Below are 24,971 nucleotides of genomic sequence, written 5' to 3' on the forward strand. Positions count from 1 at the left end.
TAGATTAGAAAAAGGTATTATAGCCCTTCTGCCATCTTAAGACACAGCAAGAAGATGCCATCTTTGAAGGAGAGCACAAGCCCTCAACAGACACTGAATCTGCTGGTGCCTTGATCTTGGACTTTACAGTCTCCAGAACTGTGAGCAATAAATTTGTTATTTCTAAGTTTTGAAAAAAAAGATATTATATAAAATGTCCTGAATTGATAGTTATAGTATGATTACCTAAGAGAATATCTTTGTCCTTAGAAACTACACATTTAAGTACTAAAAGGGAAAAGACATATGATGTATGCAACCCATTCTCAAATGACTCAGAAAAAATGGGGGGAGGTGTGTGTAGAGGAGGAGAATAGTAAAAGAAATGTAAACTTAAAATATTGGTGGCTCTGGGTACTTACAGGAGTTACCTACATTATTCTTGCAACTTTTCTGTGTGAAATTATTTTAAAATAAAAAGTTAAAAAACAAAATGACACATAAAAAGACATCATTAGTCAACTCTATTCTTTCTTTCCTCACAATAGTTCTCTCTGAAAGCCAGCTGCTTAATCTCTTCTTACATCCCATTGTTAAGTGGAGCCAAAATTCATCAGACTTTTTTTTTTTTTTTTTTTTTGAGACAGAGTCTCACTCTGTTGCCCCAGCTAGAGTGCCATTGCGTCAGACTAGCTCATAGCAACCGGAAACTCTTAAAGAGGGCTCAAGCAATCCTACTGCCTCAGCCTCCCAAGTGTAACTGGGACTACAGGCATGTGCCACCACACCCACCTAATTTTTTTTTTATTTTTAGTAGAGACGGGGTCTCACTCTTGCTCAGGCTGGTCTCCAACTCCTGAGCTCAAACAATCCACCCACCTCGGCGTCCCAGAGTGCTAGGATTACAGGCGTGAGCCACCATGCCTGGCCTCATCAGACATTTAGGGAAAACACCTAATGTTAAAATCAAAGACTAAACACACGGGGGGGAAAAAAGGAATTCTGAAGAAATAGTCAATGATACAATGATAATTTTTGCACACACACATAACTCTAACTGGGCCTTCCTCTCTGGCCTCCAGACTTTTACTCAGTTGCCATCTCTATCATCCTCTCTTGAATGCCCAACAGGCTTCTCAACATAATCCAAAACTGATCATCTGATTTTCCTTCCCAAACTTCTCCTTCAGGCTTGCATAATTCTGTAAATGGTAATGACCAGTTGCTTAGACCTGAATCATCTGACTCACTTATCTCATACTCCATAGAATCCATGAGCAAATCTGCAAATCTTATCAGTTCTACCTTCGAAATAAATCCAGAGTCCAATTGCTTCTTATAATCTCTACCAATACAACTCTGGTCCAAGCCACCATCATCTCTCATCTGAATTATTTGCAATAGTCTTTGAAGGCTGTCTGATTCTGTTTTCCTGCTTCTGTCCCTGCCTCCTACAATCTGTTCCTAACACAGCAGCCAAAGTGATCCTATTGCAAGGATCAAATCACTCCTCTGCTCAAGCCACCCAATATCACCCCATCTCACTGAGCATAAAAGTCAAAGTCCTTATAATGACCCATAAGGCTTTACACAATCAGGCCCCATCACCTCTTTGCTTTCTTTTCCTATTACTTTGTCCCTGTCAGCTCCACTCCAGCCACAGTGGCCTTCTTCAACTAGTCTTGGATAGCCTTTACAACTGCTATTCCTTCTTACTTGGCCTCCTCTTCCCCTAAATGGCATGGCTCATTCCTTTTCCTCCTTTAGATTTCTACTCAAATTCCTCATCTCAACCATTATAAGAACTTTTCCCCCTACATTTTTACATCTGTGAAATAAGGATATGCCTTACAATTGCTCTTAACTTTGGTGGCAAACTCATTAAAACATAGTAATACTTAGCCAGAGAAACCTTCCCAGAACACCCTACAATAAAAGATATTAAAATAACAAAAACTACTTAATAAAAACATGTTAACAGCTTAAGACGAACAGACTCCCAAACACGGTCAGTCTGATTAACAGTGTGGTCTGTAACTATAAAACATATTCCTCAACAATTTGTTTTCCTCTTTTGTTTATAAACCTTAGTTGCAAATCTTTCAGGAAAATATATGGGAAAGCAAATTATAAAGCAAATTGAAATTATTCAATTCATTTCATTTAACTTTGACTCATATTGACATGATGCATTCCCTTTTGATAGGTGACTCTTATTTTTACCTCAACTCTTGGATACTGTACATAAACTAAAACTTTGCTTTTAAATTTTACTCTCAAATAAAGGCTGGACTCTACCCAATAAGATATTTTGAGAGAAAGAGACAGTATTTACATACCTTTTATTATACTATATTATTACAATTGTTCTATTTTATTATTTATCATTTTTGTTAATCTCCTATTGTGCCTAACTTTTCAATTAAACTTTATCATAGATATATATGTATGGGGAAAAAACATGGTATATATAGGGTACTTAGGATATACAAGTACTATCTGTTCTTTCAGGCATCCACTAAGAGTCTTCGAACATATCCCATGTGGATAAAGGAGGACTACTACACTTCAATTCACTTTAGTATTATAATTCAGATACAATACTAATTCTTTCATCTTAAATTACTTGAAGATATCAATAATAGATTCAAATAAAGCAAACTTCTAATGCTACAAAAATATTCTTTGTAGCATTTGTAGTCCTTTGTAATGTAAGGGTTCCTGTACTCTGGTGCAAATCTAATGAAACCTTCAGAGTCCTTTTCAGAACAACGTTTTCAAAAGTATAAAACAAAATACCTAAGATTATAAAGGAAACCAATTATATAGTACTCACAACAAAAAAATTTTATTGAGATATATGTGATAGTTTATATAAACAAATTAACATCTAGAGGCTGGTAGTAATACTTTGAGATACCTGCAATATAGGTAATGTCATGTAACAATAGCCATAATTTCAGTTGGTGAAAAAAATCACAGATACTGATAATATTACTGTGATTTATGCCTATAATGCTAATAAAAAAGGCTAAATTTCATTTAAAAGTTAGTGAATATAAAGTTGCAATCTTCCCATCATGTCTGCCAAACCCTGTGAGGACCTGAAATGAAATTTTTCTGGTAGTGGTCTATGATTAAAAAATAAGATCATCTGGCCGGGCGCGGTGGCTCACGCCTGTAATCCTAGCACTCTGGGAGGCCGAGGTGGGCGGATTGTTTGAGCTCAGGAGTTCGAGACCAGCCTGAGCAAGAGCGAGACCCCATCTCTACTAAAAATAGAAAGAAATTATATGGACAGCTAAAAATATATAGAGAAAAAATTAGCCGGGCATGGTGGTGCATGCCTGTAGTCCCAGCTACTCGGGAGGCTGAGACAGGAGGATCGCTTGAGCTCAGGAGTTTGAGGTTGCTGTGAGCTAGGCTGACGCCACGGCACTCACTCTAGCCTGGGCAACAGAGTGAGACTCTGTCTCAAAAAAAAAAAAAAAAAAAAAAAAAGATCATCTACCTGTCCCAAGAATAATAAAAAGCAAATTCCTGCATCCATGCACATATCACATTATGATAAAACTGTACTATACAATTTCTAAAAAATTCTTCTTTTGTCCTTTCTTCTCTCCCAGAAGCTATGCATTTGGAAGACTCTCTTTAAATCACATTTGTTCCTTTAATAGAGTCTGTCTCTTTAAATGGCTGCCTGGCCCTTTAAAGGGCTCATACTTTGAAATCCCTTTCCTTTAGACTTGCTGTGATCTCCTTGGTTACTTTTTGTATTTTCAGATTAAGAGTGGATTTAATATTTGTGGCCACAGTTATTTTTCCTGCTTTAGGAAAGTGGTTGTCAAACTTTAGGATGCATCAGAATCACCTGAAGGATTTGTTAAAGACAGAAGGCTGGACCCCATACCCAGAATTTCTGATTCATTAGGTCTGGCATGGGGCCTGACAATTTGCATTTCTAACAAGTCCACAGCTTATATTGATGTTACTACACTGGAGATTACACTTTGAGAACAACCTCCACCGCATCTTCCTCTTTTTTATTTGATACTTCCTTATTTTCATGAGGCATATATTCCAGTAGTTTCCTGAAGGAAGGTTTGTAGAAACCTTTACAGTTCCATGAAGAAAGATGTTTGTGTTTGTGGGTGCTTTTTTTATTATGAAAAATGTCACATATATACAAAGATAAACAATAGGATAATGAACCTTATAGCCACTGTTTAGCTTCAACAATTACTAACTCATGGTCATTCTTTATTTCATCTATATCCCTGCAAATTCACACCCTCCCAAATGGATACTTTTGAAGCAAATTTAAAACATATAAATTCATCTGCAGATAGCTAACTCTGGACCTCTAAAATAAGACATTTTTAAGAGAGGTGAAAGGTCGGGATCCAGTTTCAATCTTCTGCATGTGGATATCCACTTTTCCCAGCACCACTTATTGAATAGAGATTCTTTTCCCCAATGTATATTTTTGTCTGCTTTGTCAAAGATTAGATGACAATATAAGGATAGTTTTATACTTGGGTTCTTCGTTCTATTCCAAAGGTCTATATCTCTGTTCTTGTGCCAGTACCATGCTGTTTTGGTTACTATAGCCTTGTAGTAAAGTTTGAAGTCTGGCAGACTGGTGCTTCCCAATTTGTTCTTTTTGCTTAAGATTGCTTTGGCTATAAGAGTTCAAAAGGAAATGTAGAATTATTTCCCTACCTCTCACCTCTCACAAAGATCAACTCAGGATGGATAACAGACTTAAACCTAAGGCGTGAAACCTTAAGAATTCTGGAAGAAAATGTTGGGAAGACTTTTTTAGACACTGGCCTAGGCAAAGAAGAAGAATCCCAAAGCAATCACAGCAGCAACAAAAATAAACAAATGGGACCTGATCAAATTAAAAAGCTTCTGCACAGCCAAGGAAACTGTCCTTAAAGTGAATAATAGACAACCTAAAAAATGGGAGAAAATATTTGCTTTCTACACATCCGATAAAGGGCTGAAAACATGAATCTATATAGAACTTAAGAAAATCAACAAGAAAAAAATCAAACAATTGCATCAATAAATGGGCAAAGGACATGAACAGAAACTTCTCAAAAGAAGACAGAACAATGGCCAGCAAACATATAAAAAAGTGCTCAACATCTCTAATCATCAGGGAAATACAAATCAAAACCACGATGAGATATCACCTAACTCCAGTCAGAATAGCCTTTATCAAAATGTCCCAAAACAACAAATGTTGGCATGGATGTGGAGAGATTGGAATACTCTTACACTGCTGGTGGCACTGCAAATTAGTACAACCTCTGTGGAAAGTTATTTGGAGATACCTCAAAGAGCTAAAAATATAAATAGCATTTGATCCAGCAATCCCACTACTAGGCATCTACCCAAAGGAAAAAAAGACATTTTACAATAAAGACATCTGCACTTGAATGTTTATGGCAGCACAATTCACAATTGCAAAGATGTGGAAACAGCCCAAGGATTAATAAAATATGGTATATGTATACCATGGAACACTAACTACTAAACTATAAAAAACAATGGTGAACTAGTACCTCTTATATTATCCTAGGTAGAGCTTGAGCCCATCCTTCGAAGTGAGGTATCACAAGGATGGAAAAACACACCACGTGTACTCGCCATCAAATTGGTACTAACTGATCAACACTAAGGTGCTCAAATGGTAGTAATACTCATTGGGTGCTGGTCAGGTGTAGGGAGGAGTAAACCCACAACTAATGGAAGCAGAGTGCACTGTATGGGGGAAGGGCACACTTGTAGCCCTGGCTTGGGTGAGGCAAACACATTACATGTAACCAAAATGTTTGTACCCCCATAGTATCCTGAATTAAAAAATTAAAATTATTTTTAAAAAGATACTTTTAAAACCACAAGAAGTAAATTTGTTGACACTGTATTTTAAAATGTTTTTATTATGTCTTTGTACTTGCTTAATGGTTTGGCTGAATACAGAATTCAGTGTCAAAAAATAAATATTCATCAAAAAAATGTAGGCCTGGCCCATTGCATTTTAGCTTCCAGTGTTGCTCTTGACACATCCAACGGTCATGTTGAATCCTAATCTTTTGTTGTGATCTGATTTTTCCTTCTAGAAGCATCCAGGATTTTCTTTCTTCCTAGTGTGCTGATTCACCACAATGTATCTTTAATGTGGGTCTTTTTTCATCTGTTATACTGGGAGTTCCTTGGCCCTCTCAATGTAAAACCTCATATCCTTTATTTCTATGAATTTTTCTTGTATTGTTTCACTGATAATTCCTTTCTGTTCTGTTCTTTCTTCCTGATGCTCCTACTGTTGAGATAGTAGAAGTACTGGACCATTCCTTTAATTTTATCTTTTCTATTTACCATCTTTTTTAAAAAAAAAAATCTTTACTTTCTGGGAAATGTCTATAATTCTGTCTTCCAACCTCTAATTTCTTTCATTACTGCTACCATATTTATAATTTCCAAGAGCTCTTTTTTATCCTCTTCCTTTCTTTATGGTATATTTTTTGTTTCTTGATTATAAATACTCTTACCTCTTTAAAAATATTGACAAAATTTTTATTTTTCTTGAAAATTTTAATAACTTGTTGCTTAGTATTGAATTTGTTTTCTTCATCTCTTTGATAATAGAAACTTCCCTCACATGACTGATATTCCTCAGCTGTCTGTTCATTTTTTAGAGTGAGGACTCTACAAAGCAGACTTATAGATACATGTAGAGTTTAGCAAAGATTGGCTTTGCTGTAGGATACTCTAGTTGGGTTAGCTATGTTCTTACTGTCCTTAGGTCCTTCCTCTTGGGCTGGTCAGATTCTTAGAGAAAATTCCTACAACCTCTTGTCCTGAGGATGAAAGACTGTCAGTCAGCGTTTCGAGAGATAAGTGGGGAACAGGGGAGAGATGGGGAGGAGTTAGGTCTCAGCATCCACTTTGCATACCTTCCCTTAATCCTCCTGTATTCAGTATGACTCCTTGTGTTCAATTGTATCTGGTGTCTACTCCTCTACCCTCCAGTATTTTATCTTCCCTATGGAGGCCCAGAGCTGGGGAGAAAAATCTGGGAATTTAACCCCTTCTTAAATTGATATTTAACTCATCATTCTCCTTATTTTTAGCATCCTCAACTCTCAAACCCTCATTTCAGGAGGTATCCAGAACTTCTAAAGTGTTTTATGACTATGATATAAATCTAGTTTTCAGCTTTCCTAACTGGTAATTTAGGATCTAGGTTTCTCAGGTTTATTAACTCACATAGCACTTGTTCATCTGTGTTCTAGCTTCCACAATGTTGTCTCTTCTCTTGTCCTCCCTGACTTTTGGGGTTCAAATATTTTTTTTAGCCCTTTTATATTGTTTTTATAAGGAAGAAGATAAAGTAGACGCATCTTTACCTGGATGAATTTCCTAATTTTTAAAAAGCCAAATGAATCTACTTGAAGTCATTTACAACAGATGACTTCACTTTATCAAACTGAGTTTATATGTAAGTTTTCAGTAATCACTACCTAACCCACTCTCAAAACATTATCACATTAGAGACTGCCTTAATTTCTGGAGAATCTTCAACTGGTCATGGCTTCTCAGTCTCTTGGTTATTAATTTATAAGTAATCTTTTTAAAGTGATGAATCCCCACCAGTGGGAAAAATATTTTTAAAAGAAATAATTGTTGGATAATACATATTCTCCATCTTGGAGACCAAGAGAATATCTCAGCTTTTTTCATCAGCCACAATTTTCTTCCTTCAATAAAGAAATGACACAGGTCAAGCCTACACAACACTTACTCCAAAAAAGAAGCTCAACAGTAATACTAGCTTCCCTGGTGACTGCACTACATGATGAGTTGTTGGCAGGTAATTTTAAATCTAAAACTTTATCACTTTAAGTAATCAACAAGATTCCACTGTAGACCCACCCTAAAAAATAAAATTTAAAAACACAGTAGAGGGCCGGGCGCGGTGGCTCACGCCTGTAATCCTAGCTCTCTGGGAGGCCGAGGTGGGCGGATTGTTTGAGCTCAGGAGTTCGAGACCAGCCTGAGCAAGAGTGAGACCCCATCTCTACTAAAAATAGAAAGAAATTATATGGACAGCTAAAAATATATAGAGAAAAAATTAGCCGGGCATGGTGGTGCATGCCTGTAGTCCCAGCTACTCGGGAGGCTGAGACAGGAGGATCGCTTGAGCCCAGGAGTTTGAGGTTGCTGTGAGCTAGGCTGACGCCACGGCACTCACTCTAGCCTGGGCAACAGAGTGAGACTCTGTCTCAAAAAAAAAAATAAAATAAAAAAATAAAAACACAGTAGAAATGTTGCCTCTATATACATAATCTAATAAAAAAGTAAATAATAATAGTGCTGTTATTTTTGCAAGTTAGGCTGGGAAATAAATAGCCTTCAAAATGATTTGCTATAAGAACTCAGAGCAAAAAGTCAGCAAAATATACATTCAAATATATCTTAAATATAAATGATTTTTTTGGTGACAGTAACAAAAATCAGTCTCTTAGATCAGGAGAAAATATTTGCCAAACACATATCTGACAAAAGTTATGGTATGGTATCCAGAATATATAAAGAATTCTTGTAACTCAATATTAAGAAGACAAATACAAACAAAATATTTGAACAAATATCACCAGAGATACAAATAACAAGCAGATGAAAAGATGTGCAACATCACTAGTCAACAGGAAAATGCAAACTGAAACCACAATGAGCTATCACTACACACCTACTAGAATGGTTAAGATAACAAACAAAAAAACCTGACAATACCTAGTGCTGACAAAAGTGCCAAGCAACTAGAATTCTCGTATATCGTTGGTGAGAATGTAAACTGGTACTGCCTCTTTGGAAAATAGCTTCACATGTTTTTATAAAGTTAAACATACACTTAGCATACAATCTAGCAATCCTACTTCTAAGTATCTAACCACAAGAAATAAAAACATATGTTTACCCAAAGACTGGCACGCCTATGTTTATAGCAGACTTATTTTATGATATCTCAAAATTAAAAACAAATATTATATACATTAACTGTTGAATGGATAAACAAAATGTGGTACATCCCTACAGTGGAACAGTACTCAGTAATAAAAGGAACAAGGTAAGCATACTTGCAATAACACAGATGACTTTCAAAAACAGTATGCTAAGTAAAAAGCCAGAAACAAAGAGCTGTATACTGTATGATTCCATTTATATAATATTCTGGAATAGCAGTTTCCAGAGGTTGGGGACGAGGGTGTTAAATGACTACAAAAGGGCAGGAGAGAACTTTCTGGGGTGGAAGAAATATTTTATATCCTGATGTGGTAATGACTACATGACGATATACATTTCACTTTTGTGAAAAGTATAACATACCCTTAAAACAGTGCATTTTACAATATGGAAATTACACATCAATAAATCTGATTTTAGAAAGGAAAAAGATGCCTTGTTTTAAAAAAAACAATAATAGAAGAAAACAAAAAGCAAATAGAATAAAATAAATAATAAAACACAGAAAAAAGAATGTCAAGAATATACAGACAGCATATAAAGAGTTAACTGTCTATACATAGTTTTTTAAGTTGTGAAATAGAACTACTTGGTGGAAGGAAATTTCTTACAGGAAATGCATGAGAATCTGCTCAAACATGACATGCCACATATCCTGGCTCTAATGAGTCAACAGCATCTTTGTCCCCCTTTGATAAAAGGGTTTGCCAACTTTTCCTATCCTTTTTTGTAAACTGTAGGCTTTATTCCCAATGTAAACATTTCACAAAATAAGAAGTCTGAGAGTCTACTATGTGCCAAGAACTGTACAAAGTGCTTTTATATGTTATTTCTTTTAATCACATAATCATTCCATACTTAGACCTTATTCCCCATCTTTAATCAGTTAAAGAAGCTGAAAAGCTCAGAGAAATTTAGTAATCTGCCCAAAAGTAACTTTGGCCATAAGCAGCAGAGCCAAGATCTGAACCCAGGTTTGACTTCAAAGCCCATGCGTGATATTTTAAGCACTTTGGAAATGAAGAGTCACTAACTAATACTTTGGGTTATGGGTTGAATTGTGGCTCCCTCAAATTTATAAGTTCAAGTCCTCACTCCCAGTACCTCAGAATGTGACCTTATTTGGAAATAGGGTCATTGTGGATATAATTAGTTAAGATAAGGGTACAACATGTGACTGGTGTCCTTATAAAAAGGGGAAAATTGGACACAGACAAACACATGCACAGGGAAGATGTCATGTAAACATGAAGGCAAAGATTGGAGTGATGCATCTATAAGCCAAGGAATGCCAAAGATTGCCAGCGAACCACTGAAAGCAAGGAGAGAGGCATGGGACAGGTTCTCCCTCACAGCCAACAGAAGGAACCAACCCTCCCCACACCTTGATCCAACTTCCAGCCTCTAGAACCGTGAGATAATATATTTGTTGTTTACACCACCTAGTTTGTGGTACTTTGCTATGGTGTATGGCTTCTGGTAAGCTATTTCAACATTCTGTGTCTCATACTTCAACAAGTATGCTTTATGTTTTCCTTCTTTCAAGACCTTTTGCCAAATATTTTAAATATTTCCTATTTCACTCATGTTATTTGAATTACATTATCTGAGTTACATTCGAGTTATTAAAATAAGGAGGATATTTTCAAATGAACTGCTAAACAGATATTATGAGTTACTCAGGGCATAAATCTTAGTAGAGCAAGATTCTAATTTCTTTAAAAATTCACTAGCAAATGGTCCTCCAATGAGAAAAATTAACTAGTTTCTTATCTTTTACTTGTTCCATGTATACCTTCCTCTCTTTGCTTTAGTTCTCAGTAATACAGTTCTATAGCAAAATTACACACTTGATAAAAGGCCTACTTCTCAGATTTCTCACTAGAGTTCCCTGAACAATAACTATTTATGACATTAATCATCTTTAGTGATATCCAATTTGGTGAGCAACATTTCTATATCATAATTACTTACTTTACAATTTCATAATCAAAACTTTTTTTTAGATCTGACTACTCTTCATTTGGAAGTTTTAAAATTTTTGTTTATTTTTATGGTTCTCTTCACTTTTGAACACTTCCTTCCTTTGTTTTTACAACTCCATTGGCTTCTTAATTTTGCCAGGATCTTTCAACTTCCCATGCTGCAGCTTCTATTTACCTTAAGAGCTATTTGGCTTTAGTTTTTTTAAATACAATAGTACACATTTTCACTACCCTTCAGTTTTCCTTCTGAAAAATTAAAACATGAAATTGGCAAATAACTTTCCCTATAACCAACCTATGACAAGAATAATAAGAAAAAAAAGAATAGAAAGAATTCCACTCATTTGATAATTGAAAAAGTTCTACAAGAAATTATGTATACAAAGATAGATGCGCCTAAGGTGAGACCTGAGACCACAGAACTTAGGCACACCAATTCTATCTGAAGACATTAGTATTTCCATTATACCAAAAATCTCTATCTACCTATTTCATAAAATATCTTCTAAATTCAGTAACTGTAAAATCCTCCTCTTTCCTTCACAAACGGATCATTAGCAGTTTAAGAAACTGGTTGATGAAATATTAACTATGCAATTTTAAATATAGTATAAGAAGGAACAGACAAACCAAATGAACAGAAGAGAGTCCAGAAACAGCCTCAAATGTACATGGGAATATAATATATGATAAAAGTGGCATTTCAAACCAGTTGGGAAAAGGTTAATTATTCAATTAATGGTATTAGAATACATGGTTGATTTAAAAAAAAATTAAAAACTACATGCCATATCATTTCTTAAACTAACTTCTACAGGAATCAAAATTCAAATGTAAATTTTAGATGGAAAAAATGTATATGTTTACATAGAGATGGTCTTTGAGGGGGAAATACCTATCTAGATATAACCAAATACAGAAGCCATAATGAAAAATGTCAATAAGGGTAAGTAAAAATTTAAGGCCTAATAAATACCATAAAACAAGCAAAGAAGAAATAGACAAATGACAATGTGGGGGAAAATATTTGCAACAAATATGACAAATGGCTAATTATCATATAAAGAGCTTCTACAAATCAATAAGGAAAAAAGTAAAAAAAGAGATGAACAAGCAATTGGAAGAAGAAAAAATCTGTAAATGAGCTATAAACATATGAAGTTACTCAACCTCATGAATAAAAAGTACAATTTAAAATAATAACATACCATTTTTATCTATTAGTTTGACAAAATTTTAACATTTGCCAAAGCCCAACTTCCTCAATACTTGAGGGTACGGGAAACAGAAGCACTGACATGCTATTGGTCAGAGTGAATGTGGTACTCTTTTGAAAGGGTATCCGACAATAACTAAAAACAAATTTTAAAGTACATATGTTCATTCCAACAATGTAGTAAAACAAAATTAGACATGATCTAAATGTCCAAGAAAAGAGTAGAGGCAAATAAACAAGATATGGTACATCCATACATCAGAATGGTACATCAGAACGTAGCTGTTAATGTGTAAGACGTACTAAAAGAAAACAAAGTGCAGAACAAGTTTAATATGATACTATCTGTGTAAATAAAAATGAATATGAAATGAAATGAAATGATATGAATAAATACTTGTATAGGCATACAAATTTTCTGGAAGGATGAACAGAAATTTAACTTTGGTTTTTTCTAGAGTTCAGGACTAAAAATAAAGAGAAGCATTCACTTTTTAAACTTTTTAATGTGATGACTGCAATACTAGAAAAAAAATTTTTTTTCCTTGAGGCCACCATGTTTTATTACAAAAATAGAATAAAAACTTTGAAAACAAAATGATCCCTTCTAATTTAATGAAAAATTTGTTATTTTTTATTGTTTTCTGTGTGCGAGTTATATGCAACTTGAAAAATAGTTCTCCTAGCTCCCAAGGTGAAGACACCTGTGAGTTACATATGCTTCATGAGGCCCGGGGCTCAAAACTAGCGTGAGTTAAATACAACTCACATGGCAGTTAATGTGTTACGCTTTTATTCCACTTTAGAGAAATCAAAACTGGAAAGTGCAGATCATGCATTATGGATATAGTTTATACAGAAACAACTTCTCTCAACTCCACAAAGAGATATCGTTAGCTCTATGTCAAAAGGTTATGAATATACACATACACTCTAAGTTAAAAATTTTAAATGTTATAATATGTATTTTATTTTTTATGATTTTCCTGCTTTAACTTTTTCAATAACCTACCAAGTAACTGTCCCAATCCCATAAGACATGAAAGCTTCTAACATCTTTTTTTCTGAAGCCCTTAAACTGGTTTGATATACCAACTAGATAAATAAATACTACATATCCATACGAAATAACAGTATATAGTAGTAAACACTCTAAAATAACGTTATGGAAAAGAGTATTACAATGAATGTTCTACAACGTCAAGGATCTTCATCTACATTGTTCACAGATGTATCCCAAGCACCTAGAACAGTTCCTGGTTTATAGTTGATATTCTTTTTTTTTTTTTTTTTTTTTTTAGGGGGAGAGGAGAAGAGGCGGGGAGGGGGAAAGGGGAAGAAGGGGAGGGGGGAGGGAGGAAGAGAGGCAGCTATAGTTGATACTCAATAACCATTTTTGAAGGAGGAAGAAAAGGACTTACTGTGATGACAGCCTTGCTAAGACAGATGGATCCCCTGCAGCCATACTCTGTCTCGTCTTCAGATTTGTAGTAACTCAAAGCATCATTTTTCAAAACTACCCAACGATCCTGCCACCCATGAATGTAGTTTGTCCACTGGGAGAGGGAGGGATGGGGGAAATAAGAGGAAAACAAAAAATAAAATATTTTAGAAATCCAAACTTTCTCAAACAGCAATTTAATTTTAAAACCAAAATGTGAAAAGTCCAAACTTAATTATATGCATAAACAGTAAAATGATTATAAAAAGGGAAGAGTTGAGATTTTCTAGATGGTATAATCATTTTAGGTAATTTTTTTTTTTTTTTTTTGAGATAGGTTCTTCCTCTGTCACCCAGGCTGGAGTACAGTTAGTGGTGCAATCATAGCTTACTGCAGCCTCGAACACCCGGGCTGAAGGGATCCTTCTAACTCAGCTTCCTCAGTAGCTGGGACTAGAGGTGCGTGCCAGGCTAATTTTTTAAAAATTTCAAAAATTTTTTTTGTAGAGACAAGGTCTTACTATGTTGCCCCAGCTGTTCTTGAACTCTTGGCCTCAAGCTATCCTCCCACTTTGTTCTCCCAAAGTGCTGGGATTAAAGGCATGAGCCACTGCACCTGGCCCATTTTCAATAATTTTGACAATCGTATAAATAAATAGGTAAGAAAGAAAAGATAAGATTTTCTTCTAATATTTGAAGAATAAAACCAAACCAGGATTTTGATTAAAAATTCTGCTTTGTTCTTTGTGTGCTTTCATCCTCCCTTCATCACCATCATAACACTTAAGTTGTTTCTGTCCCTCTCATAATTAACATATTCAATAGGAAAGTGTGTTCAGTTATATAGTCTCTTATTCTTCTACACCAAGGACTGCATAAAGCCTTCAAAATCAACAAAACTACAAAGTTAATCATAGCCAAAATTCGACTTTTGTTATTTCCATATGAAAATTTATGATGGTCATAACTACATCAAACTAAAAATACTAGGTAATTAATCTTTAGTAAGTCTACGTCACTTTAATTTTTTCCTCTACAGAACTGAATATTAATACTTTAAATAGCTAATTCATTTTCTAAGTTTTTCTGAAGATATGTATTCTTTGAAGCCAAGAGTAATAACACAAATAAAACATTGGTTTTCAAAAACATACTTGGATCATTTGTCTCTGGTACTTAAAAATGGTTTATGTGTTGCTAAAGTCTTGCTGCGCAGAGAAGATCACAATAAACTAAAGGCAGAAAAGTAACCTCTATAAGAATACTTAATTTTGCATGTTTTTACTTATGCTCTGGGGTTTTAAGTAAAGTCAATTAAAAAAAAAAGTATAGACAATTCCAAAAACAAATTCAAAATGGATTGTCAACACATTTAGGAATAACACTGATTGGGTGTCGGGCAGATGTGGGTGGGGGAGGGGATGGGTGTATACATACATAATGAGTGTGATGCGCACTGTCTAGGGGATGGACACGTTTGAAGCTCTGACGGGGGGGGGAGCCCAAGGGCAATATATGTAACCTAAACTTTTGTACCCCCACAATATGCAGAAATAAGAATTAAAAAAAAAATGGAAAAAAAAAAAAAACCAAAATGGATTGTCAAAATACACTACATTGGTTCAGGCTCTTTTACCCACTGAGAAATCTTTATTTTCCGATTCTCTAATTCAGCATGTTTAAGATCAGTTCAGTTCTTAAGTTTTCTAAGTTCCATCACTATAATCCTTCTGTGAGAGCTCACCCATCAAACAATTTAACTCATTCTAAGGGCTCCCTAAGCAGTATTTCCTTATTTGTAACTGCTTATGATTTGCCACCAATTAGACACCAACCTGAAATAAATGAGTTACATACAAAAACTGAATTCACCTCTTCCTATAATGTGTACTTTCCTTGTTTCTATTTTCTTGGCTGTACTGCTACTTCTGAAGTCATGTAGACCCAAATCCAGCTCAGGATTACAGGAACAGAGGAGTAGATACAGGATTAAACAGAATCAACTACTGTACCACTTGTGCAAGGAGTTTTGACAAGTTACTTTTGTGAGCTTCAGTTTCTTTGCCTGCTGTTTGAAAGGCTGAATAAAATAATGAAAATGCCTAGCATGGTCACAGAAGATATTCAATACACAACTGTTCCTTTTCAATTGTTATAGCCCCTCACCAAATTCTACTCATCTTTCCTTCAGATGGAGCCCTTAAATTTGCCTCCTCTTCCCTATCAAATCATCAGGTTCCTGAATTCCTGAGAAGGATTAATAACCTACCTCTAGTATCTTCTGTTTTTTCATAACTTACATAATCTTATTTACTTAGTAAACATATTTGCTTATTTGTCTTACATATTAATCTTATTGAGTCCAGCTCCAAACTTTACATGGAGGATTTCCCATTGCCTAACATACAAATTGTTTAGATTGGCATTCAAGACACTCCACGGATTAATTCTACCTCGCTCATAATTATCACCCTTCATAAGGCTAGTAAGTGTGTAACTGTGGTCAAATTACTTAATTTCTATGTGTTCTTTTCTTTGTCAAACTCTATCTCTTAGAGTTAAGATTAAACAAGAATAGACTTAGAACAGTGCCTGGCACACAGCATTTTCTCAGTTTGAGGAAGAATTATGCATAGCTAATGAAGCTTAACCTTCAGTCTCCGAATAGATCCCTTCGGAAGTGACAGGAAGGACCCCAGCAATTGTGTATCCATAATTTTATCTCATTTTCTTATAGAGGACTCTTTACTCAGTAAATGGTAGCTGCTATTATTGTACCTGGAAGGTAGGTTTTTCGCCTTTGCTCTGCTCTCACAAGTTCCCTCACTCTTCCCCATTTAAAAAATACGGACAAGGCAATACACTAGACACTTCAGAAGAATCAAACATTCCTGTTGCCAATAGTTCAGCAAGCACAAATTCAAGTGAAAAAATGCACTTAGAATTTAAGAGTCAGAAGCAAGTTACAAACAAAATGCTACAGTAATTCAAGGAGATATTGAATGATTGGTGAAATAAGAAAAGGCTTTATGGAAAGGATAGTATTTAAGATGGATTCTTAAAGATGGATACAATTTCAGCCAACATGTGTGGAGAATTCTAAGTTATGGTAAACCATGAGGGACAGAAGAAATTCTGAAGTTGATGAGATTTATTTTACCCATGCTTAGTTGCTCTGAAGTCCTACTAAGACATGAATCTTTTCCCCACCATGATCTATCCTGATTTGCTATAACCCACCTAAAATTATTAACCATCTAGTATTTTTGGAACCTATACTCTTAAGAAGTGATTCTATAAAAAATATGCTTCATAGGTTTGTCTGTGTATTTCGGATCACCATACAGAAAAAAGACCTTTGGGCTGGTATATTTCTAATATAAATTTATCCCCCCATTCAAATCCACTCCATTTTGGGAGGGGGTAAGAAACAAAACAAATTATTATGAAACTTATCTACATTAGTCAATAGAAGGAAAAGAACAAATGCTGAATTCTAACTCTGGTTTAAATTACCAGGTGAATACAAAGGACTTAAAATATATAATATGTAATTTAAACTTAAAAACATGTACCCATACTCAGTATGAGGATACGTATTCAATTTAGAATACACTTAAATAAAAATTTCCAAAAAACATTATATAGTACTATAAATAGTTAAATTTTAGGGATATTTCCTTCAGCTATGAAGAATAACACCAAAAGCTCTATTCCTGTTGATTCTACATTATGCGGCAACAGTCAAAATTGAAGTTATTCACCTTCCATAGAAGTGGTCAAAAACTACATTTTATGCATTTAAATATCAAGGAGACAGTCTTCCATTTTTTGATCTATAGTACACCTTCTATACTACTCAGCATACAATACATAACTTAGAGCACGAAAACTCCCCCTCCACTACCCTCCCGCAAGAAAGTGGGAAGATCAATAGGTTAAAAGTACAACTTGTTTTGTAAAATACTTAACACACCACAACACTAACATAGCAGTCTGCTGCTCATCTAATATGTAAAATGATCAAACTATCATAATCACTGAGAGGCAAGGAATCCATTTCCTAACTATACCCAGCTGAAAATGTATACCTACTACACGATGTGTTCAATACAGATTCTTAAATTATAAGAAACATTTAATCTAAGGATACCCTGGAGATCTTCACTTTATAGAAAATCTTGCACTGAAATCTCAAGAATGAACACAGTATTAACATACACCATTTTTTCTGCTATACATATAAAAGTTAGCAATTGTAATCTTTAGTTCTGACATACTCATACCTTTCCTAGGCCCTTTCTCATTAGCTTTCTACAGACATTATAAAAGTCTAATATGAAACAATTCCACAAATGATGTCCCAATGCTTTGCCAAAGTGTAAATACTGGAAGCAGGGTGATTTCTTAATAGCCAGTGGCTGCACATGACCTAGTATCTTATGATCAGCTTGTTGAGGGACTGGCCCCAGCTCCCCCTCTCCAAGTTAACTGCTAGCTTAAGTCATTTCTAAAAGTTTAACAGGAAGGGAGAGAGAAGTCAAAAGGCTATGTAAATCTTCTTATAGCAAAAACTTAAAACAAAAAAACACATCATGTAATTTCAAAAGATCACCCACCTACAGTCCTATAAATGGCTACTTCTCTAAAATTTTAGGAAGGGCTTTTTAAAAAACACAGAAAAGGTAAAATGTCTCTTCTTTACCCTGGAACCCTTACTGCAAAAATATTTTATTAAATACTGCTTTTCTTCCTGGACTAAAAGGTCGTATTCCATTCTGATATATTCCGAGTTACTATGAATATTTCTTGTACCCATCACATGCCTATTCAATAGCTCTTTTCTGAACGGGGGAAGGGGGAGAAGGGGAAAGTACAAAAGTCCTCCACATTACTACCTCTAACCTGGCATAGTTTACTACCTCAGATTTCAGCACCAAGCCAAGTCGCTCCAGCTTCTGTCTAAACAGCCGCGTCCGCAGAGTCCCCCAACCTTACCTGCTTGGCATCTCCAATAACACCGTTTAAGAGGTCTGATATGAACCGCCCCCATGACCAGTCGTTTCGGTCACCGCTGCTGCCCAACCCAGATTCCTACGCTCGGGACAGCTGCCGCCCTAGGTCCCAAGTCACGGCGCGCATCTGGCCTCCCAAACTGGATCCTGGGTTGACACACGCTTTCCCTAGTCCTTTGCCGTCCCTGACGAGCCTCTGGGGCAGGCGAGGAAGGCAGTGCCCTCTGCCCCCACACCACCCTCAGCCCCTGCAGCAGTACTCAGCCCCACACCCCGGCACATTCCGTGCCTCCCGCCCAGCCCCACCCCACGCCCTCCGCCACTTGCCTCGCGGCAGGTGAGTCTGGGCAGGGGGCCCTTGGCTCCAAGGGTTGCTCACCTTACTGAGGACCCCGCAGCGCTCCACAGGCGGCCCGGACTCCGTCTCCGGATCCTCCTCCGAGCCTGACGAGTTCCAGCTCTGGTTATCCGACATGGAGGCGCGACAGCCGAGCAGGAGACCGGCCCCCGCTCCCTGAGCTGCGCCGGAGGAGGCGCCCAGTCCCCGGGGTGAAGGGTCAGGGGATGGCGAAGCAAAGAGTGCCCGCTCCGGTGCGGGGGGGAGCAGGAGGAGGGACGAGGTCCGCCCGCCGCGCCGCCGCCGCGCCTGACACCGAGCAGATCGGGGAAGGAGAAGGAGCGGCGAAGGAAGCCTGCCCTTCCAGCCGTCAGCCGCCGCCGCCGTCGCCGTGACCCCTGCGTTGCGCCCAGCGCCGCCACCCGAACTCAGCCCCCTTGATGCCAATCTCAAACAGGTAAGGAAAAGGGAGAGAAAGAAGGGAAGAGAAAATCCAGCCGCAGAGACCCGGGTCCACTCACACCTCCACTACCGCCGCCATCTTCCTGCCTGGCCCACTATTTACCCTCCCCTCCCCTCTCCTTTCCCCTCCCCTTCGTCCTCCCATTCTCCCCCAGCTCCCCGCCCTGTCCCCCCACCCCCGGCGTCTGACGCGACACGCCGAGGGCTCAAAGTCCTCCTTCCGCACCCTACCTCCGGTTCTCGCGGATGACAACGGGTAGAAAAGTAGGAGGAGCGGAGAAGGGAGAGGGCGGGCTAAGGACGCCGCTGTGCTGCATTCTGGGAAGGACGCTGATCGTCAGCCGCACAGCCTCCTGGGAGTTGTAGTCGCGATCCTGAGGTAATGGTGAGTGTCCCGCGCGGGGAAGGCTTGTCGCCTTGGGGATGGGGCAATCAGTGGTGGGCTTCGTTTGACTGCTGCGTGACCCGTTCCCTCCGCCTCGCTTCTGTCGCTGCCTAGCGTGTTTATGACGAACCCGCCGGACTTGCGGGCCCGGACGTGAGAGAACTCTGCCCTATGGATGATGGGCCTACCTTCCCGGGCGGCTTTCCGAAAGCCCGGAAGCATCTTGCCGCTGGCCTGGTCTGGAATGTACCGGGCGCTTCCTCCTCAACCACGGGCTAGGGGTTTGTGACCTCTTTAGAGACCAGACCGTTTTGTTTTCGCCAAATCACCGCTGTAAATTTTGACGATCCTTTATCTTTCTCGTTAGAAGTTATACTTCACACTTGACGTTTTCCTCATTTTAAAAGAAGAGTTTCCTCAGTTGCTTCTCACCGCGCGCTTCGCGTTTTTAGATTTCTAGGGTTTTTATTTTGTGGAAAGTAATTTTGAGTTTGTCAGAGAATACATGACGTTAGAAGAGTTTTAAGAGTAAAATAAGAATGACAAATGACAGCCTGAAGTTTTCTCTTAGTTGTAAATGAGTTTCTTCCTGAGACCCAGGTTAACACACTCTCTACCTATCTACCTCTCCCTTAAAGATAGGAAAGTTTGTAATAGAAACTTTCTTGTATAAGAAAGATCAAAGTGCAGTTTTATTGAATACTAAGAGATTAAGCAATAGGAGGCTGGCTTTGTTTTAAGGCTAGAATTGAATTACTAGAAAGAGCAATAGAAGATCTAACATCTTGTCAGTAGTCTTTGTATGCATTATAAGGATAAAGTTTATTGTGAGACCTTTGACTTTGTAGCTTCAGTTCTTTCCTCTCCTTAACTACTTTTATATTTTGTCAATTTCCTGATAATTACCAACAGTAAAATTCCTTATTTGCCATTCCAAAAAAAAAAAAAGAAGAAGAAGAAGAAAGAAAGAAAAAGAAAAGAGAAAAACCCAGTTAGCACATTTTTCCTCTTTATTGAGTTACAAAAAGTACACTTTTAGAATATGGAATGTTGAATTAAGTTTTGCTTTGCCTTGTGATTACCTAATATATTAATAAGTAGATTTCCTATTTCTGAGGTAAGTGATTGTGAATTATTGAGAAATTCACTTCATAATGCAATTTAGAATCATGGGAGTATAGTATATGTTTGTTTCTAAGTTGAATTTTCTATTGTATTTTGTATAAGCCTTTCGAGGTTGTGTGTGGTTGTAACCACCAGCACTTAGATCATTAAGGCCCACTTAGTAGGAAGTTGCTTCATTGTAGTTAGTATTAATATTAGAGCAATTCTTTTTTAAAAAAGTGTCTTGATACATTGTTCCTTTATGCTTATAAGACTAAATTTTTTTTAGGTACAGAAAGATTTTTGTATAATGATTACAATACCACATTAATGGTTGGGATTTAATTCATTACTGTTGATGGAAAGAAATTGCAATGCAAGAATAAAATACATACACTGTCTTTATTCAATGTTGAGAATGATAGCGTTTGAGGTTTTTGTAAATCTTACTTAGGGCCTTCCCCAACCCTCTTATAAATGTTCTGTATTTTCTCTTTTATTATTTTATTTTTACTTTTATAAACTGAATCCACCTGAGATTTATTTTTATATATGAAATGATGTAGGAATTTAAATATTTTTTTAAAGATGGCCACTTGACCCAACGCTTTATTGATTAGTCTATTCTTACCTCTATAGTTTATGGTATGCAAAATTCCTATATCTAGGTCTCTTTCTGAACTCCATTCTTTTTCATTGATCTGTCTATATTTACACTAATACCATACTGATTTAATTACCACTTTATCCAATTTCCTTTTTTCTTTTTTGAGACAGTCTCACTCTGTCATCCCAGGTAGAGTGCAGTGATATCATCATAGCTCACTGCAACCTCAAACTCCTGGGCTCAAGCCATCCTCCTGCCTCAGCCTCCCAAGTAGCTGGGACCACAGGTGCGCCACCACGACCGGCTAATTTTTTTCTAGTTTTGGTAGAGAGGGGGTCTTGCTCTCACTCAGGCTGGTCTGGAACTCCTGAGCTCAAGGGATCCTCCCACCTCGGCCTCCCAGAGTGCTAGATTACAGGTATGAGCCACTGTCACTGGCCTATATTATTTTCAAATATATTTAATAGCAAAATTCTCCTGATTTTTAAAAATTTGGCTATTTTTGTGTATCTTCCAGCGGAATTTTAGAATAGCTTGTCAAATTGCATGAAAAATTCTGTGGGGATTTAGATTGAAAATGACTTAATTTGTAAAGAAATAATATCTTTGCAGTATTAAGTATTTGCATTTTAAATACTGTACTTTAAACATCTGATCTGACTTAATTCCTTACAAATCAGGGAAGGTGAGCGTAGTTGGCCCCATTTTAAGGGTCAGGTTGGCACCATTTGAAGCTCATGGAGGCAGTGTAACTTACCCAGTATCACATAGCTACTAAGTGGCAAAGTCAGGATTTGAACCCAAGTTTATCTGATTTCAAAGATGGCATATACCCTTTTCTCTGCTTCAGAATACTTCTAAAAGTGGGAAGAACTGTGTAAATAAATAAGGTATTCTGTAGAGAAATAGAGCAACTGCACTCTGAATTCAGCTAATGTTTTTGAATGTCTTTTATTTGTCTAGCCCTCACATCTACACTGTCTTATTTAACTCCAACTTCAACTCTGTGGAATTTATTATTTCTTATCTATTTCTGATGAAGAAACTGAACCACAGAGAAGTTAAATAATTTCCTAAAGGTCATATAGCTATTAAAGGGCATAGCTGGGGATTGAGCCCAAGTATCCAGATTCCTCAGTTTACTCTTATTTCACTAGAATTCTTCATCAATTCCTTTTCCATCTTTCTATTTTTTCACCTCATCCTCCCCCCAGCTAGATCTCTACTAAACAGCAGTCTCAAAGTCTTCTTCCCTGCCTTCTACTCCCACTGCCAAGACAGAGAAGCCAAAAAACCCAGAGGTGTTGGAACTGATAATGTTTGCAATTTCACTGATCAACAGATAGAACAATGAGGAAGAATATTTGTTCTTGATGCTGGGATTGTGTCAGGAGAGCATATCCTAAATTAAAACTGAAAACTGTCTAATTTTTTAAAATGGTGCTATAAAGAGCCTCTGCTAGTCAGGTCAGGCTGCCGTAACAAAATACCGTGGACTCAGATACTCTCTCTTCTTCTTCTTATAAGGGCACAATTCTATGGAATTAGGGCCCAACCTCATTTAACCTTAAATACCTCCTTATAGGCACTGTATCCAAATACAATGGCATGGAGGGTCAAGACTTCAACATGTGGACACAATTCAGTCCATAACAGAGCCTATAGGTTCTATATTCTCACAGTATTTATTATGTTTAAGATGCATTTTGAGTTAACAGTCCTTTGTTAGGTAAGCTGGAAATTTAATTGTTCTTTTAACATTGTTCCTACTTGGGGATTTACATAAGAATCATAATTTGCAAATTTAGAAATAGAGATAGCAATCTATGAAATAAAGGTAATTGTGAATAAGCAGCATTCTAAAAACTAGAGGACAAATTAACAAAATACAGCATGTGAATAATACAGCTGATATTTTTTTGCCCTGTTTTAATGTCTTGAATAATTAGTTGGGTGGTGAAATTATGGACCTTTTGAGTTGTCTCCTTTGTACAATTTTTGTATGAAAAAAATCAAATATGTATCTATGTAGGTGTGAATTTGTGCCTGTGTGTGTATATGTATCACGTTTATAATAGGAGAAAAGGTAATTATAAATGACATAAATTACTTAAGGTGTTCTTAACACCTTTTCACATTCAGACTCTTATAAATTAATTTTCAACCTAAAATTATTGATGTCCCTGTTTTCCCACTCCTCTTCTTCTTCACCACCGAGAAAATTGATTGCAATATTTCTTAAGAATGCCCCATCACTGTCTCCAGGGGTTTTTTTTTCTTCCAAGCTGCTAAACACATCCATTCTTTATATTTTGATGCATAGGTAATGACAGTTATGTCACAATTGCTGCCTAGCCAACAGAGATTGTACGAGGCATCCCAATTTTAGAGGTGTTAAAATGTGAAAAAAAAGGTGTTTCCTTGAAACAATAAAATATGATATTATACTCTTTTTAAAGAAAGCATGTCCCCATATTTTCCTGAGATGAGCACTATTTGTGCTTTTTAAAATATTCATGCTATTTATATACCATTGTAAAAACTGAATTTTTAATTTAACAGTATACAGTGAACACTTAACGACTGTATAGAATCCCTCTTTTGATGGGCAATCAAAATTTTCCCCTTGCCATTTCAAAAATGCTATATAGGGAACATCAGTTTAACTTAATTTTTGTGCACTTGTCTGACAGCCATTTGGGGACATAAATTCTCAGCAGTGCATTGCTAAAATAGAGAACATGTACATTTTACAGTGTAATGCTGTCAAATTGTCCTCCAAAAAGGGTATATTAGTTTACACTCTCCAGTAGTGTATCTGAGTCATTCCTCTGCACTTCAAGATGAAGGCCAGTGGTAGGGTGCCATCTAAGCAAGCTATTGTAAAGAGATTGTGGCAGGAGGTCGCAATTTCAGAATGAACCACATTGGGAATAGTAATTACATAGTTTATTATGGTTGACCAGTTGGGTACTTTACTATTTCTCTTATTAAGGCTCTTTTGACTAAAGGAGGCAGAAATACATTCAAGTTAGCTCAAATAAGAGGGTTTATTATAGAGATCTTGGAATCCTCAGCTAGGCCTAGTACATATTGGAAACTTGGAAATTGAGGACCTGGTGTTTTTCTGCTCATTTCTTGGGGCCTCATGATATCTTTCATCTCTGAGTTCTAATGTTCTCAGTTTTTCTGTCTCTTTCAACGCTCATCTTGCATGTTTGTCCAGGCTGGTTTAACTACCTCTCAGTGTCTCTTAGTTCAGTTTCTTAAAAAGAAACAGGAGTTAGCCAGCCAGTGCTCTAATCAGCTTTTCCCAAAAGTGTGGAATATAAGGCTACCCCTTCTGTGTTTGTTGGGAATGGGAGCCTGATTAGAAACAGCAGACAGCATACTTAGTACTTATT

The 24,971-nt window shown here is 36.9% G+C and overlaps 1 protein-coding gene across 4 annotated transcripts in view; it reads right to left on the minus strand.

The window, feature by feature from the left end:
• CERT1 (ceramide transporter 1) overlaps positions 1 to 19,572 on the minus strand; it is a 101,233-nt gene extending 81,661 nt beyond the window's left edge. For 2 of the 4 annotated variants that reach the window (XM_069492845.1, XM_069492844.1), the window contains exons 1-2: positions 19,052 to 19,572; positions 13,638 to 13,772 (exon numbers count right to left, since the gene is read on the minus strand). In XM_069492845.1, the coding sequence (XP_069348946.1) occupies positions 13,638 to 13,772; positions 19,052 to 19,147 (231 nt within the window). In that variant the 5' untranslated portion in view covers positions 19,148 to 19,572. The remainder of the gene's footprint in view (positions 1 to 13,637; positions 13,773 to 19,051) is intronic. The other 2 variants (XM_069492846.1, XM_069492843.1) reach the window with 2 other exon arrangements.
• Positions 19,573 to 24,971: the final 5,399 nt, after the last annotated feature.

This window comes from Eulemur rufifrons, chromosome 17 (genome assembly GCF_041146395.1).
Source record: "Eulemur rufifrons isolate Redbay chromosome 17, OSU_ERuf_1, whole genome shotgun sequence".
Lineage (NCBI taxonomy): Eukaryota > Metazoa > Chordata > Mammalia > Primates > Lemuridae > Eulemur > Eulemur rufifrons.